This window comes from Acomys russatus, chromosome 24 (genome assembly GCF_903995435.1).
Source record: "Acomys russatus chromosome 24, mAcoRus1.1, whole genome shotgun sequence".
Classification (NCBI taxonomy): domain Eukaryota; kingdom Metazoa; phylum Chordata; class Mammalia; order Rodentia; family Muridae; genus Acomys; species Acomys russatus.
In genome coordinates this window covers 39,725,946-39,740,493 of record NC_067160.1, presented here as the reverse complement: position 1 = coordinate 39,740,493, position 14,548 = coordinate 39,725,946, and the positions used below count along the sequence as shown (strand labels likewise).

General features: G+C 38.5%; 1 protein-coding gene across 4 annotated transcripts in view; it reads right to left on the bottom strand.

Annotated features, from left to right (window-relative positions):
* Positions 1-14,548, bottom strand: part of Zeb2 (zinc finger E-box binding homeobox 2) — a 131,296-nt gene that overhangs the window by 2,513 nt on the left and 114,235 nt on the right. For all 4 annotated transcript variants that reach the window (XM_051166633.1, XM_051166634.1, XM_051166635.1 and 1 more), the window contains 5 exons: positions 12,147-12,335; positions 11,234-11,448; positions 8,548-8,656; positions 5,706-7,675; positions 4,200-4,380 (listed from right to left, as the gene is read on the bottom strand). In XM_051166633.1, coding sequence (XP_051022590.1) covers positions 4,200-4,380; positions 5,706-7,675; positions 8,548-8,656; positions 11,234-11,448; positions 12,147-12,335 — 2,664 coding nt within the window. The remainder of the gene's footprint in view (positions 1-4,199; positions 4,381-5,705; positions 7,676-8,547; positions 8,657-11,233; positions 11,449-12,146; positions 12,336-14,548) is intronic.

Here is a 14,548-nt window from a genome sequence, read left to right as displayed (position 1 = left end):
GTTGGTGCTCACTAATTGGAAAATGCTAACAGAATTATATTAATCTACTTCAAGGCACCTAATAGCCCGAAGACAACAAGTTTAATAAGACATATAAGAACTAATCTTTAAGTTTTGGGGGAAAATGTTTTCTATGACTACTAGATGACAGAATATTCTGGTAGAATGGTAGGAATCTGGATATGCAGTACTTTTTCATTTGGGTAGATAACAATAGGAAGCAGAAGTGAGTTTGAGAAAAACTTACGAGTATTGTTCTCTCTCTCTCTCTCTCTCTCTCTCTCTCTCTCTCTCTCTCTCTCAACGTTTCAGGAAAAGGTCATGCTGCTATGGCATAATTTTGGTCTTCCTTGTTTGTATGTGTATATTTAAAGTGATGATGTTACAGGGAGAAGGTAAAACGTTGTAGCAGCCATTCCACAGTGCAGAATTGGTATAGTGCTCAATACGGGTGATGAGCTCTAGAATCTCACTGAAATCCATTTTTTAAGGACAGGCTGTGGTAGGTAGGTACAGTTTCGGCTATGTCAACTGCTTCCAGGATCAGGGTCTTTGCAGACAAGAGAAAGTCATTTGGGGGCTTAGCCTGAGGAATGGCCATAGATAAGTGGAGACAGGATTTATAAAGTGTTTAGTACAAGCACTTTGTACCGAGCAGCCAATTAGGTTATCACTTAACTCTTGTCCACTAATACATATTCAACCATTTCTTAAGTTCTAAGCAGGATGTGTGCATCAACATGAACAGTACATGCAAGAAATAAATCTGAATGGAGATTAAACAGCACACGAAAATTTTCTTGTTGCTTTAGTTGTTAAAACATGCATGAACAAAGCTGTCACATAATGTCTTTTTGATCCTATTGTCTTATCAGCTCAGGATCAAAGTTAGGTCATTTTGTAGAGAGAATATATGAAACATTTTGCTTGATCTTTGAGCCACTAAGGCCTTTTATTTTCCAAAACAGTAGAACTAGAACCAATACAAATTTCCAGGCCTTTTAGAATGCATGGGAGATGGATTCTGTGATGACAGGCAGCCAACTTTTCAAAGAATTCATTTGATACTAGGCACTGTGCTTGTAATAGAACCACGTTAATTCTATATCATAAACTGACAACCTTCGAGGATAAAGTACTTGACTGGGATGCCACGCGAAGGACAAAAGCAGCAAATGGCTGAGTTTTGACACTTACCTTGCACTAAATATTTTACTAATCTTGAGGAGATTTACTAACAAGTATTTAATGAATTCAATGTAAAATAAGACTTAACTTGGGAACTTATTTCTAATTTGCTTGATTCGACTGACTCAAATAAAAACATCCTAGAATCAAATTTATATATGAACAAGATTAAGAAAAACACCCAGGTTACTATTAAATGAATCAAAAACATTTGGGGCGCAAAATTTTCACTGTGGTTTAGGTCCACGACTCATCTGACAGTGAGAAAGAAGACTAAAGTTAATAGCAAATAGGAGTTAACGGTATGAGAAATTGTCATATAACTTAGGAACGAAATTGAACAGAACTTTATTAAAAATTTAGACTCTGCCTACTCAAAAGTAGAAATACTTTTATTTCTTTTCTAAATAAGGTGGTTTGAAAGCACCCACTACAACATCTCAAGAGAGAAAGCACTCGATAGATGTCAGATGAGAACTGAAGAGGAGTACAAATGAGTCCTTGACAGTGCCTACCAGGAGGTTCAGATCTTTTATTTCAGTCATTGTTTATGACAATTATTCCAAGTGAAGATAACATTTACATAGTATTTCCCTCTCTGTACTATCCAGGGTACCTCCCACCCCCCAAAACCAAGCAAACAAGCAAGCAGTAAGCCACTGGTAAGAGAATTAAGCAGTATGACTTTGGTATCTGCCTAGGAAATAAATTTAAAGTAGATTGAGGCAAAAGAGCACAGAATCCCAAGAGTAAATAGACACTAATTTTCTTAATTTAAACAATTCTATAGACAGATAACAAACATACTTTATCAATGACACATTTATAATCAACATGTAATAATCAAATGACAATTCAACTTCATTGCCCAGCCTTAGAGTTAAGACAGTTCTCTCTTATAATATTCATATTAATTCATTAAAATATTATTAGATATTGATATAAACAAAAGGCTTATGGGCCCAATTAGAAAAAAGTAAACTAAATTTACACATACATCATACTGACAAATTTCATGAAGAATTTTGCTTGGATGGAACCTAATACAATGACAGTAATAATGTCATGAGATGTTTGGTCAAGAGACCAAAAAGTTAACATACTGGAAACTTGACAAGCTGGGGTGGCAACAGGAGGATGACTGATCACCAGTTTAGAGAACCCACTGGATGGTTAACATCCTGTTGCTAGGCAATGCTTCTAGGTAGCAGATCTCTCCTCTTAAAGGACCATTTTTACTTTTTAAATTATGTGCTTTTTTAAAAAAAATTAAATATATATACACTTTGTGTTTGTCAACTTTTGGGTCTCTCAACTAGCTGAACACCTATGAAGTTTATGGGCTACCATATTTATAGGAGATACATATACTGGCTGGATGTCAATATGTATGATAGCCCTCACTAAAATAAAAGTTTTACACTCACCATGTAGTAAATGATAGAGTTTGCATATGGTCATATAATAAGACCAATCAGAGAGGGAAAGATGCCTTCAGTGATGTGCCTATTGTAGCTGAATAATGAGATACAAAATATATTTGAGGTTGATTAAAGTTAAAGTAAATTTAGGCATGAAAATATTTTTTACTCTGTAAATACCTAAGTAAGATTCATTATTAAAGAAAGTAAAATAAATGAACAGAGTAGGCAAATTTTGATGTTTCAAATATAAATCATAAGTATAAAATATGTAGATTTGCTAATCAGTTTGGGGTGTTTTAAAAGTATCATTAATTGAACTTGTAAAATAATAAGCACAGATATTATTGGAGAAAAGGGTGCTGAATGGGTCGGACCAGAATCAAGGCTGTTACAACCTTGGTTCTTTTCACAAACTGCCCTCAGCATTAGAGGTCCAGCAGGTACCACTTTCCCCCAGTGCTCAGCTTGATTCTGGTCACATGTGCTACCTCCAACACATCGCTAGGGAGAAATTTGGGAAGATTTGGAGAACGTGTGTCTCCTGAGCTATCTTTCAATACCAGGCTGTGTATCCTGTTTGCAAATAGTTACGATTTAACACTTCCTTTTCTCTTTTACCCCATCACTGCTTCTCCCCTTAGGCATTAATGCTAAGTTTTGCCCTTGTTTAAAGAGGTTTGCCTACACTTATTGCTTCTCCCATTTCCAATATTATAAATATGACTGTACTCTCAACACCCAAACCCCCACCTTGAACTAATATAGGATGCCAGAGTTCTAGTGGAGAAGACTTGGAGAGGGGTTAGAGACAGGGTGGGGCTAGGTTTCCTTGTTTAGGGCAGAAAGATGGGGAGGAGAGAGGGAATGTTGACCGAAACCCTGCCACAGAGCTGCAAATCTGGTCTTGGACTGTGGAAAATATTTTTTACGTGATGGCACTTTAAAGAAAAGGCAAGACACCACCTCCAGGCATCAGGAGCACTGAGGCTGCCATCTTATCAGCTCTTTGTTGGTGCTTAATAGATAACCCAGGAACTGCAAATACTGTTTTAGTCTGTCAGTTACAAGATTCAATGGCTTATTTGGTCTCTTGCTTTTCTTTTGTGGAAGTAACATTTATGCTTGATTTGAATGTGGCCAACTTACGAAAACAAACAAGGTGACCCCAAACCATGGCTTACTTGATGTTTAGATGAGTACACTAATATATTCTTGACTAGATTTATCATACGATTTTTACACATATATAAATTCACCACAGCTTAAGAATTTGAATATACTTTCAATAATTATCTCTTGTCATGCCATCTCATTATCCTGGGCATTTAAATCTTCTTTCGACATGATATGTAAATTTGTTTTACAGATAACTTGAAAGTTAGGGAGACAAGCACACTTATAAACACATGAATGATCCAATAAACAGGCAACACAAAAGTCCTACCAAGTTATGCAAAAGCATTACTTCTTTCTTGTTGAAGGCATCAGCATATGCTACATCTTATGTTGCACAAGTGTACTCATTAAATATTATGAAATGTACAGCAGGCTGGAGAGCTCTAGCTAGCTAGTCAAAGTCGCTCATACCTGTGTGTTCGTATTTATGTCGCAGAAGGGAACTGCTTTTCTGGAATGTCTTGTCACATAAGTCACATGCATACATGCCACTTTCTGTCTTCTTTATCTTCTTTCGAGACAGACAGGAATCGGAGTCTGTCATGTCATCAAGACCTGACATGTAGTCTTGTGCTCCGTCAAGCAAGTCTCCCTGTGATATAATCACATAGTTCAACACAGTCTCTTCGTTTTGTGTTTACACCAAACAACTACTACGCACAGGCTGACAACTGGAGAGGCTCAAAAATGCTAGATGGCAATCTATCTTATAGGGAAAATCTCTTAATTTTTTCCCCCCTGAGCAACATGTAAAGTTTCAAATTTCAACAAAAACACAAACCTCTCTGACACAGATGGGAAAAACAGAGTTTTTTTTAATACCAGGGGGAAAAAAGTCCATGAGTGAATGTTCAATATCAGTATTGCTATATTTTCCAGTGTGCTTTACTTCAGAAATGATTGGTAGCTATGGAAACCTCATTTTAATTGAATTTTATATTTAGGTACAAAATATTATTATTATACAATCTATTTAAATGTATGTCTACGAACTAAAAGCCCTAAGCTATAGTTTTATATTTAATTTTCTAATTTGAAATAGGGAATATTAATAACACTTTTTATCAGTGTTCTATCTGTGTTAAAACAGCCTTCAGCATTGAGCAATAATAAATGTGGATCAGTAAATTATTAAATTTCTTGATATTTATTTTGTCTTGGTCCAAAGGAGTGCAAACTTGCATGATAACGTACATTTCCACTTGCTAGCCCACAGTTTAGTTTTCTTAGACTATATTTACACTAATTAATACTAGAGAAGATTAAATAGGCTTAAATGCATTTACAAAGAGGGCAGATGTGTTGTAAATTGGAATACTGGACAGCTGTTATAGGCGAGCACCACTGCCTCAGCTCCTATTTTGCAAACAGGGTTTATACAAAATAATGCTAAAACCATGCTTGCTTTCACATTCTACCACCTATCAATTATTTAATAATTTGATGATTAGTCAAGAAGTCCTGTGTAACATGTAAAATGTTCTTTAAAAATACTCTTCAAAATGAACTAATTCTCTATAAAACAAAACATGTAATTAAACCTTAAATATGTAATTCCTTCAAGCTATATATATCTTTCAAGCATGTAGGTAAACCTACGAACTATTAACATCAATGCATAATTCTTGAAAGAATTCTTTATTTCATTTTGTTTGTTTTTGAGACAGGATCCTGCCATCCTACCTAACCTTAAACTAGCAAGTTTCTTGCCTTAGCTTGCTAATAAGCTTATCTTTTTAGCCACTGGCTTTGCTAGTTCACTCAGGGTTTTAGGGGCACGTTTAAAAACTTTCCTATTTTATATTTTTTCCCCTCACTGAATCACAGCTTCTAGAATCACAGTTATATCATATGTGCTAGACTACATTTTATTTTTTCAACTCCTTTCTCCAGAGCAAAATGACCACATCTCATTACCTGAAATCCTTGTTTCCGCTGGTATTTCCTCCTTTGCTGCATATCAGCAAAGGTAGCTGCTCCTGTTGGGTAGGTATAGGCCATATGCGGTAGGAAGCTCATCTGATCCAGCCCTGGGTATGGTCGTAGCCCGGGAATGCTGGTCTGGACTGGTGGCATGAAAGTGGCAGGGGGAAATGCGCTCTGTGGTGGAAGAGCTGTGTATAAAGGCTTGGCACTAAATGGATTCATGCCGAACACAGGGTTAGCGCTCTTATTGTCCAGATTATTAGAATTTGAAAACTCCTTCTTGATAAAAGTCAAATTCAGAGGTTCATCTGAATTTTCAGATGATGAAGAAACACTGTTATGGTCTAAATTTATGCTAGTAGCTTTCGTTTTGTTCTTTGTGGCTATAATACTTTTGGGTTCTCTCATTTGTTTTGGTAATGACAGGTCCAAAGGCTCAGCCTGCAGCTCCTCAGAAGAGAAGCTATTTGGAGTGTATGAGCTACTGTGGGAGTTTTTAGAAGATGTGGAGGAAAGATTTAAAGGAGAAGGAGTATTACTCCTTGAGTGGTCCAGTTTATCAACTGCTTTAATATTGGTGAAGTGGGAAGGTTTTGTTAGCCTGAGAGGAGGGTCACAACTTGTTACACTGTTGTGGAGTTCTGCTATAGATGGTGATGTTATGGAGTCCATAGGTTTTACAGGAGACCTGGGTAGCAAAGAGTCTTTTGCTGGGGGGTTACTGTTGGGAGCTAACGGCTTGGAGGTCCTTTCCAGTGATGGCGACCTGGAATTTGAATACTGGTAGACTTTTCTTTGCTCAAACCATTCCTTCACAAATTCCTGAGGAAGGCCCACAGCAATGGAGATTTTCAGCAGTTCATCAGAGTTGGGTTCCATGTTCATAGCATAGTATGCTTTGAGTACAGACATGTGGTCCTTGTATGGGTTGATGGGGCTTGTCAGTCCTTTCTCAGAAAGTACGGATGACAAGAGGAGGGCTTTATTATCCACAAAAACTCCAGCTTTGTTGGGGACTATGTTTTCATGAGGTTGCAGCACTGCCTTGATCTCTTCGTTCATTTTACACAGGTAGCGTTCATGCTGGTGCAGGGGAATAGGGCCCGGGAAGCTTTCTTTACAGAACTGACATGAAAATGGAGTGGATATGCTGTGGTTCTCAATCATTTTGTCATCAGTGACCAAATCTATCAAAGTACGTAGCTTCTCTTTCTTTATATTACTGATCTGTCTCCTTGAGTCAGTAGTCAAGCTCTGGAGGCAAGCTTTGGCTTCATTGACCTTTTCTAAGGTATAGTCAATAATACTTTTAGTGGCACCATTATGACTCACTACTGGAAGACCGACAGGTGGGATATTAGGAGAAGTAACTCCTTGTTCCTCTGACTGAGAACACGGATCCTTCATGTGATAACCTTTCAACTTTGAAATTTCCTCAGTCTTGCAGTCCATCTTTTGCCTAGAAACCGTATTGTCCACAATCTGTAGAACCTTTTGTACCTCGCTCAAATTGCTATTCATAGTGGGAAATCCAAGTAAAGGGGCATCCATCCCTACACCTAAGTGCTGCATTGGACTCTGAGCAGAAGGGTGTACACCCAGAGGGCTGGTGGCTCCAAGCCCTCCATTCATAAAGGGACTAGTGCCACTAAACCCGTGTGTCGCCATAATAACTTTATAGTCATTGAAGTCTAGTGGTTCTGTTTTGATCTTAAGTAAGCCTGTCTGCTCAGACATGCTAAGTGGTTTTCCATTTTCCAACTTGTTCCTTAATTGAGTAATGGCTGAGTTAGTAGGAGAAGAAGAAACAGAATTAGGGGAAGAACCCATCTTGATATTGTTTCTCATTCGGCCATTTACTGAGATTAAACCAATACATTTCTTGCTGCTGATGTGTGAACTGTAGGAACCAGAATGGGAGAAGCGTTTCTTGCAGTTTGGGCATTCGTAAGGCTTTTCACCTAAAATGACAATTAAAATTAGCGTTAAATTTCTTTGGTTAGGTAACAAGTCAAGTTGTCTGCCAAGACTAGAATCTGTGGCACCAAATGAAATGAATCCACGGGGTGGGCCCTACATTCTAGATGCTTAAGTCAGAGTTATGTGACCGTAACTATTTCTGGGCTTTATCTACCCCAGGTAGACATAATTCAAGATGTAAGCCGTGTAAGGTGAAGGCTATCTATGCCTTTTCAGCTAGGATCCCAAATCTAGTCAGGCCATCGGCAGCCTCCTATTTAAACAGAGTGTCAGATTAATGTGTGGTCAATAGCACAATAAAGATGTCACGGTATTTAAGGGGAAGTGTAGCCATGGCTTTAATCAACTCTGTGGAGATTCCATTGATTCTACCAATTCAACTAGTTCTTTGAATAGCATCCAATTTGGTAATAAAATTCTTGGCACAGCTATCAAACTATGTATAAAGGAGAAATCTTGCTGGTAGGATATGGGCTTATGATGTTACAGCCATCAGGAGTCAAGGAATGTTTAGCATACACAAGCCCTTGTCCAATTTTTTCTTTTTCTTGTATACGTTTAGGTATTAAAGATGAATTTCTTTCTAAAATTGAAGTCCAGATATCCCCAGGTTGAAGATACACAGTTTCAGATTTGGCAAGGAAAACAAGTCAGAACAAAACCAAAACCAAACCAAAACCCTCATGAATGGGAAGAAGGATGGTACCATAAGGCTCTCCGAGGCACACAGAGCTTATGAAGTACATGGTGAGTCCAAAGCGCTACAGCCAGGACTGTGTTCACTTAAACAGTCTTCACAACCTTCTCTGGTTGGCAAGAATGCAAACCTGAGAGCGGACACCTTGATACTCACCACTGTGAATTCTGAGGTGTTCTTTCAGGTGGTGCTTATACTTGAAGGCCTTGCCACACTCGGTGCATTTGAACTTGCGGTTACCTGCTCCCTGGGTTAGCATTTGGTGCTGTGAAAGGAGAAAAGACTGCCGTCATTTTTGTTCAGAGGGCACAAAGGAGGTTGCTTAGGAATCTTTTTTAAAGCCTCTTTTTCAGACAGGCCGAGAGGTCTCAGCGCATGCTTATTTATCTGCTCAGTCTTTCAGAGTGGTAATAAAAGTGATAATGCTGGTAATAAAATGGGAACTTTTTAAAAAAGTGCTTCACACGCACATCTGACACTTGCTTTACAATTACACCTGTCATCTTTTTTTTTCTCCAAAAATGTTTCTTTGACCCTTGAGATGAGAAAATATAATTGTAGAGATGTTCATGGCTCTTTTTTTAAGGGCGGGATCTAAAACCTAAAGGTTTCCTTTTAGAATACTGCTATCTTGTTGAGGAAGAAGTAGTTTCCTGAAAATTATAAAGTTTTTCTTTTCTTTTTAACCCACACAATAATTTTTTCATCAAGTTTTCTGTGTGGGGATAAAAGCATATCTCACACTAAATCAAACTAAAATTTAACAAGTGTCCAAAAAACAAAAAATAAAACAAAGCAAAACCCTTTGACTATAAGTATTTGGTATGCCTGTTTAAATATTCTGTTCACAGTGCTGCTGGCCCGTGTCAACTCTGTTTTTCTTTGGTGCTGCCTATCAGATTTGATTCATTATCAAATAAGAGACAACATCTTGGGTTATAGCTGCCTGAGCAGTTTTATCAGAAGCCAGTAGGAAGGACTTCAACGGCTTTTCATTTTCCTTTTTAGTAGTGTGCAAGGACCAAAAGAAAAAAAAGTTTGCTGAAAAGACAAGTTAGAAGCAACACAGATACAATCAAATACAGATGACCTTTTTGAACAAGGGGGAAAAGCAGTGTGACTTGGAATTCTAGGGAAAAAAAAAACAACAACAACAACAGCCGTCCATTCTGGATGCTCAAGGTAGGAGGTCAGCCTTTTTCTGCAGCAATGACACAAAAGCTTTTTGCAGAAAGACAGCACAGAAACGGTATGACAACTGCTAGGGTGTGCTGAATCTTCCCACATTCCTAGTGAGACAGATGGTGTTACATGGGACACAGGGAGGTTTGTTCAAACAGCAGCAACCTTCAAAGATCAAGCGGAGCCCAACCCGCCGAGCGCCATTGAGGGACCAGCGCTCATATGTTGCTGAGTTGCATAAACAAACAGCAACAGCTGCTTTGTCTCCCCCACAGTCCTCAGAGGACTACTATAAACTTTAGTTGTGCCACTGTTAATATGATACAATCATTTTAATTTACTAATTGTAAATGCCATGAGCAAATGAGGGGACTTTTCAACACCAAAGCTACCAGTCATAATGCGCCAACACAGTCGCACGTCTGCATGTGAAATTTAAAGCAGTTATACTAGATAAATATCTAGGCTTTTTTTTTTCCTAGAGTTTTTGTGCATGGAAGCATGAGAAGATAAACTGTTACAAAAGTGTAACTACACAAGCATATTCCTTATAGCTGGGAAACAGTCAAGTAGCAAGTCCAATCAGAAATGAATGGTGTGCTGTGATAAAGTGCCTTAAATAGTAAAAATTTGTAGGACAGTATTTCCATTCTTGCTTAATTGGTTTTGTATCTTCTTCTCCTTATTCAAAGATAATAAAGCCTATGAGGACAAACTGGAGTTTTATATAGAATGTCATATTTAACTATTTAAAAAACATATAATATCAAAGTTTATTTAGGGCAACTCTATACTGTAGGATCAATTATTGTGACTTATGAAACACCAGTATTGTGGCCACCCAACACATCATAATATCAATTTGCAGAGTCCATTCTCCCAGGAGGATGGAAAGAGCAGTTTTGCTGAAACATTTAAGAGATGCTGTGAATCAATCCTACTCAGACATTTCAAGCATTTAAAACCCCATCCTTACCTTTTCAAGTCAGAGTTCTTATTTTTAAAACAAGTACACCAAAAGAGGCAGGGCAATTTTGGCATTTAACTACAAGCATGTATACTGAGATGGGATTGTTTTAACTATAACCAATGTGGTTTTCTTCTCATTTGTCATTTTTCCAATTTATTATGTATATAGGCATATAACCTATATGCCTGCTATCTTCCTAAAAATAACTAGATTTCATAAATTAGTAAGCTTGTAAAAGTATTCTAAGTAATTTGAAAGTGTTTCATGGCAGATGAAAGAAATACACACTTCTTTTACTATGCATTAGGTCCTATATGAAAAAAAAATGCCTAAGCAAAACTAGGTGAAAAATGGAATTAAAATTGCTGAGATGTTTAATAATGTATAATTAAAATGCTACAATTTCATTCACTTTTTGTGGAACATAAAAATGAAACTAAAGTCAAGTTAAAGTGCAAATAAAATTTCTAAATTAGAAATTAACACACTCATTCGATCGTGAACATAAGACTATTAAATCATATTAGAAGAGACCATCAAAAAATCATTTAGACCTCAATTAAAGCTATTACCATTAAAAGATCTGCATCTTCAAAATGCCATGAAAAATTAATAATGATTGCCAATCAAAGCAATATCGTTTCTCTAAGGGGTTATTATAGAAAGAAATCACTTAGAACCGACCCCCACCTGATCTGTCCCTGGCTTGTGCGTCACCATATGCCGCTCGAGCTGGGTGCGGTAGGCGAACGTGTAGCTACAGAGGGGGCAGGAAAAGTTCTCCTCATTCTTTTCGTGGCGGTACTTGATGTGCTCCTTCAGCGATGTCAAGCGCTTGTAGCCGCGGTCGCAGTAGGGGCAGGTCAGCAGTTGGGCAAAAGCATCTGGAGTTCCAGGTGGCAGGTCTGTAGCCGAGAGGCGAGAGGGAGAGGAGCGGGCCAAAAGGTCAGTAAATCAATGGCAGCTAATGGGCTGGCTGCCCGGGCTGCTATGACAGGAATCATTGCAATCTGCTCCAGCAGAGCGCCATCATCGAGCCAGGGCCTCCTCGCAACCAGGCCCCATGCACACCCAGGGCAGGCTTGTCCGAATCAGCTCACACTGCGCTCAAAAATTAATTAATTACTTGAGCTTATTTGTGGGGAGGGGGGATTTAAACAGCTGATAAATGAAGAAATTCCCTTTGGGTGACTGACAGTCCCTCTGAACCCTACACTCACATGTTACTCAGGAATTCACAGACAGGGAAGGGAATTTTCAGGTGTCAGAGAACAAAAGGTGAGGGTCGGTGATCTTAAACTTTTTTTTTCCTCAAAAGTATAAACCATCTCTGAAACATAGGAATAAATTTAGATATTTTTGTCTCTTAGAAATGGGCTGTAATTGTTCTTATTCTGTATTGGATGTACAAATGACACAAATTTGCTGACAAAAAAAAATTTCACAATACCCTAAAATTACAGTTCTAATCTTTGCTCATGAAATTCCATGCCTCTGCAGCTGTTCTTCAAATTTTAAGGTAAACACCCAGGCATGTAGTGCATTTGTAATTGTAACAGCTGCAGAGGTCAGTATAATGGCTAAAAATGAATTACAGCCTTACCATTTTCTTCTTGCCCATTGGCCTCTGGCGTGCCAAGGCGAGACAGCTCCTCAGGGGCTTCTGGGTAAATAATGGCCGTGTCGCTTCGCTGAAGGTACTCTTCAATGCTGACCGCGTGGCCATCTCGTTCCTCCAGTTTTCTTTTGGCAAAGTATTCCTCGAAGTCTGATGTGCAATTTGCATTCTTAACTGAAATCATAAGCAGAAAAGAAACGTTTTTTTCAGGCTCCTTTCCTAGGAGACCAAGTCCTCCATCACTGTTAGTAACAAAGGTTGACTTGTTACCAGGAAGCCTTAAAGTAACTCATCTGTTTGTCAGAGGATAGATGGCCAAATAGTGATTAAATGCTTATTTTTATAATACAGGCAAAAGAGCTCACTTTGCTTAATTAGGCACATTTGTTCTTAGAGTACTCATCTGCATAATTCACATACAAATGAAAGAAAATTTAAAATGTATTTATTAAAAATTTTTTTAAGTGGAACTAAAACCCCTAAACATGATGTAATGTGAGCTTGCAAATATTTTAATGCTTGGCAGGAAACTTTCTTTTAGGTTAAGAAAAGTAAATTTAGCCCTTAGCGACAGGGAAACCTTGAAGACGTGCTCTGAGGAGGTCAGCAGACAGCGTAGGCCTCTCCAGCCCCAACTCCTTGAATAAAATGTTTTGACTCAAAAAAAAAAAAAAAAAAAAAAAGAACGAAAAAGAAAAGAAATTTAATATTCCTAAGCTTTACTAAACTTAACATTCCTATCCACAGACCCATCTGCTGCTAAGTGTAAGCTTTTTTATTATGCTTGTCTTTGAATATGAGACATAGTAAGGTCTACATATTCTGAGACAGGTGTGAAAAGATAGATATCCCTACAGACACAGTTGTGTGGGTGCCCTAAGGTCATATAATGAAGCGTCCTCTCTCACTGTTATTTTAATTTTTTCTCAACACTGTAGCCAAAGGAAATAAAATTAAGCTCACAGCTGATAAATATAAAATAGAAACTCATGGAGCTATGCTGATAAAACTGCAGCGTGATCCCCAAATGATTTTAGCTTCTCAAGTTATGGTTCTGTTTTTATGAAATAATAGTTGCGAACCAGCTTCGGCGATTTGTGTCTCAAGACATGGTGTGCTTACAATCTCTAGACACATCCCTGAAATTTGTTGTGGGGTACATGTCCCAAATAAAAGAGTGCGCATAACGCAGAGCTGGACGAATAAGTGTTATTCTTTATGATTGCTGGGAAAAGTGCTTTGCCAGCACAGGGCATGGCAGATTCCTGGTGCCATGGTTTGAAAGAGCTTCCCTCTGATTCTGCTAGATCTTTTACCACCATACTTTCTTTGCTACAAGAAAACATTGCAGTGTTTGCTGTACGAAACCTTAGCAAGTTGTGATGTGATGAGGTTCAAGCAAGTTAATCAACTTTCTTTCTTTTTTTTCTTTCTTTTCTCTTCTGGGTCACATTATTATAACCTTGTGGATTTTAGATAAGAAGACGCAACAGATCCTACCATTTGTTCAACACGTATTGATTGGAAACCTTAATAAGCCAGTCTTATTCTCCTACACAAAGACCAGAGCTAACCTTGTCCTTCAGGAAGTCACAAAGAGAGCGAGAGAAAGAAGAAGAAGAAGAAGAAGAAGAAGAAGAAGAAGAAGAAGAAGAAGAAGAAGAAGAAGAAGGAGGAGAAGGAGAAGGAGAAGGAGAAGGAGAAGGAGAAGGAGAAGAAAGAAGAGAAGAAAAAAGAAAGGAAAAAAAAAAGAGTAATCCAAATGACATCATCTCAAAAATAAACACATCACTCAAACCTGACTGGATATCATGACCAAAAGTAGTTATATGGACAAAGGTAACACAGGAACCCAATGGTGTCTAAAAGATCAGGAAAGCCTTAACGGCAGAAGTTCTAAATTAACTTACTACTTACTCTCCAAGTCGGAGCAGCAGTGAGTGTACAGGTGACTACAAGGAGCCTGGGCATCTTGGTATCTGACTTGGAGCTCAGAGTGAAAGAAAGCACTGTAGGAGAGCAGGAAGGGAACAAGCAGGAGCAGCATCCCTACTGAGAACTCTCCTGTTTGTTCTAGGACCAAGAAGGCACTGAAGGCTATTCCGCAGGAAGGACAGTTGTATGGAACGATGACCCTCATCCTTTGTAACGAGGGCCCTGGCTATAGTATGACAAGGTTAGGAGAAAAACAAGAGTAGGTTCTGCTCAAAAAGTTGGCTGAGAGGAGGACGGGGGTCGGGGCGGAGGTGTGTCCCTGTCCAAAGTCACTCGTAAGATTAGGCAGTGGTGGTAGAGGTGAAGACAGGTGGCTGGAATTGATAGAGAGTTACATAGTAAAGTCTCTAAGACTTGGGGGGGGGGGCGCGGATTCAGCTTGCCCAAGTGAC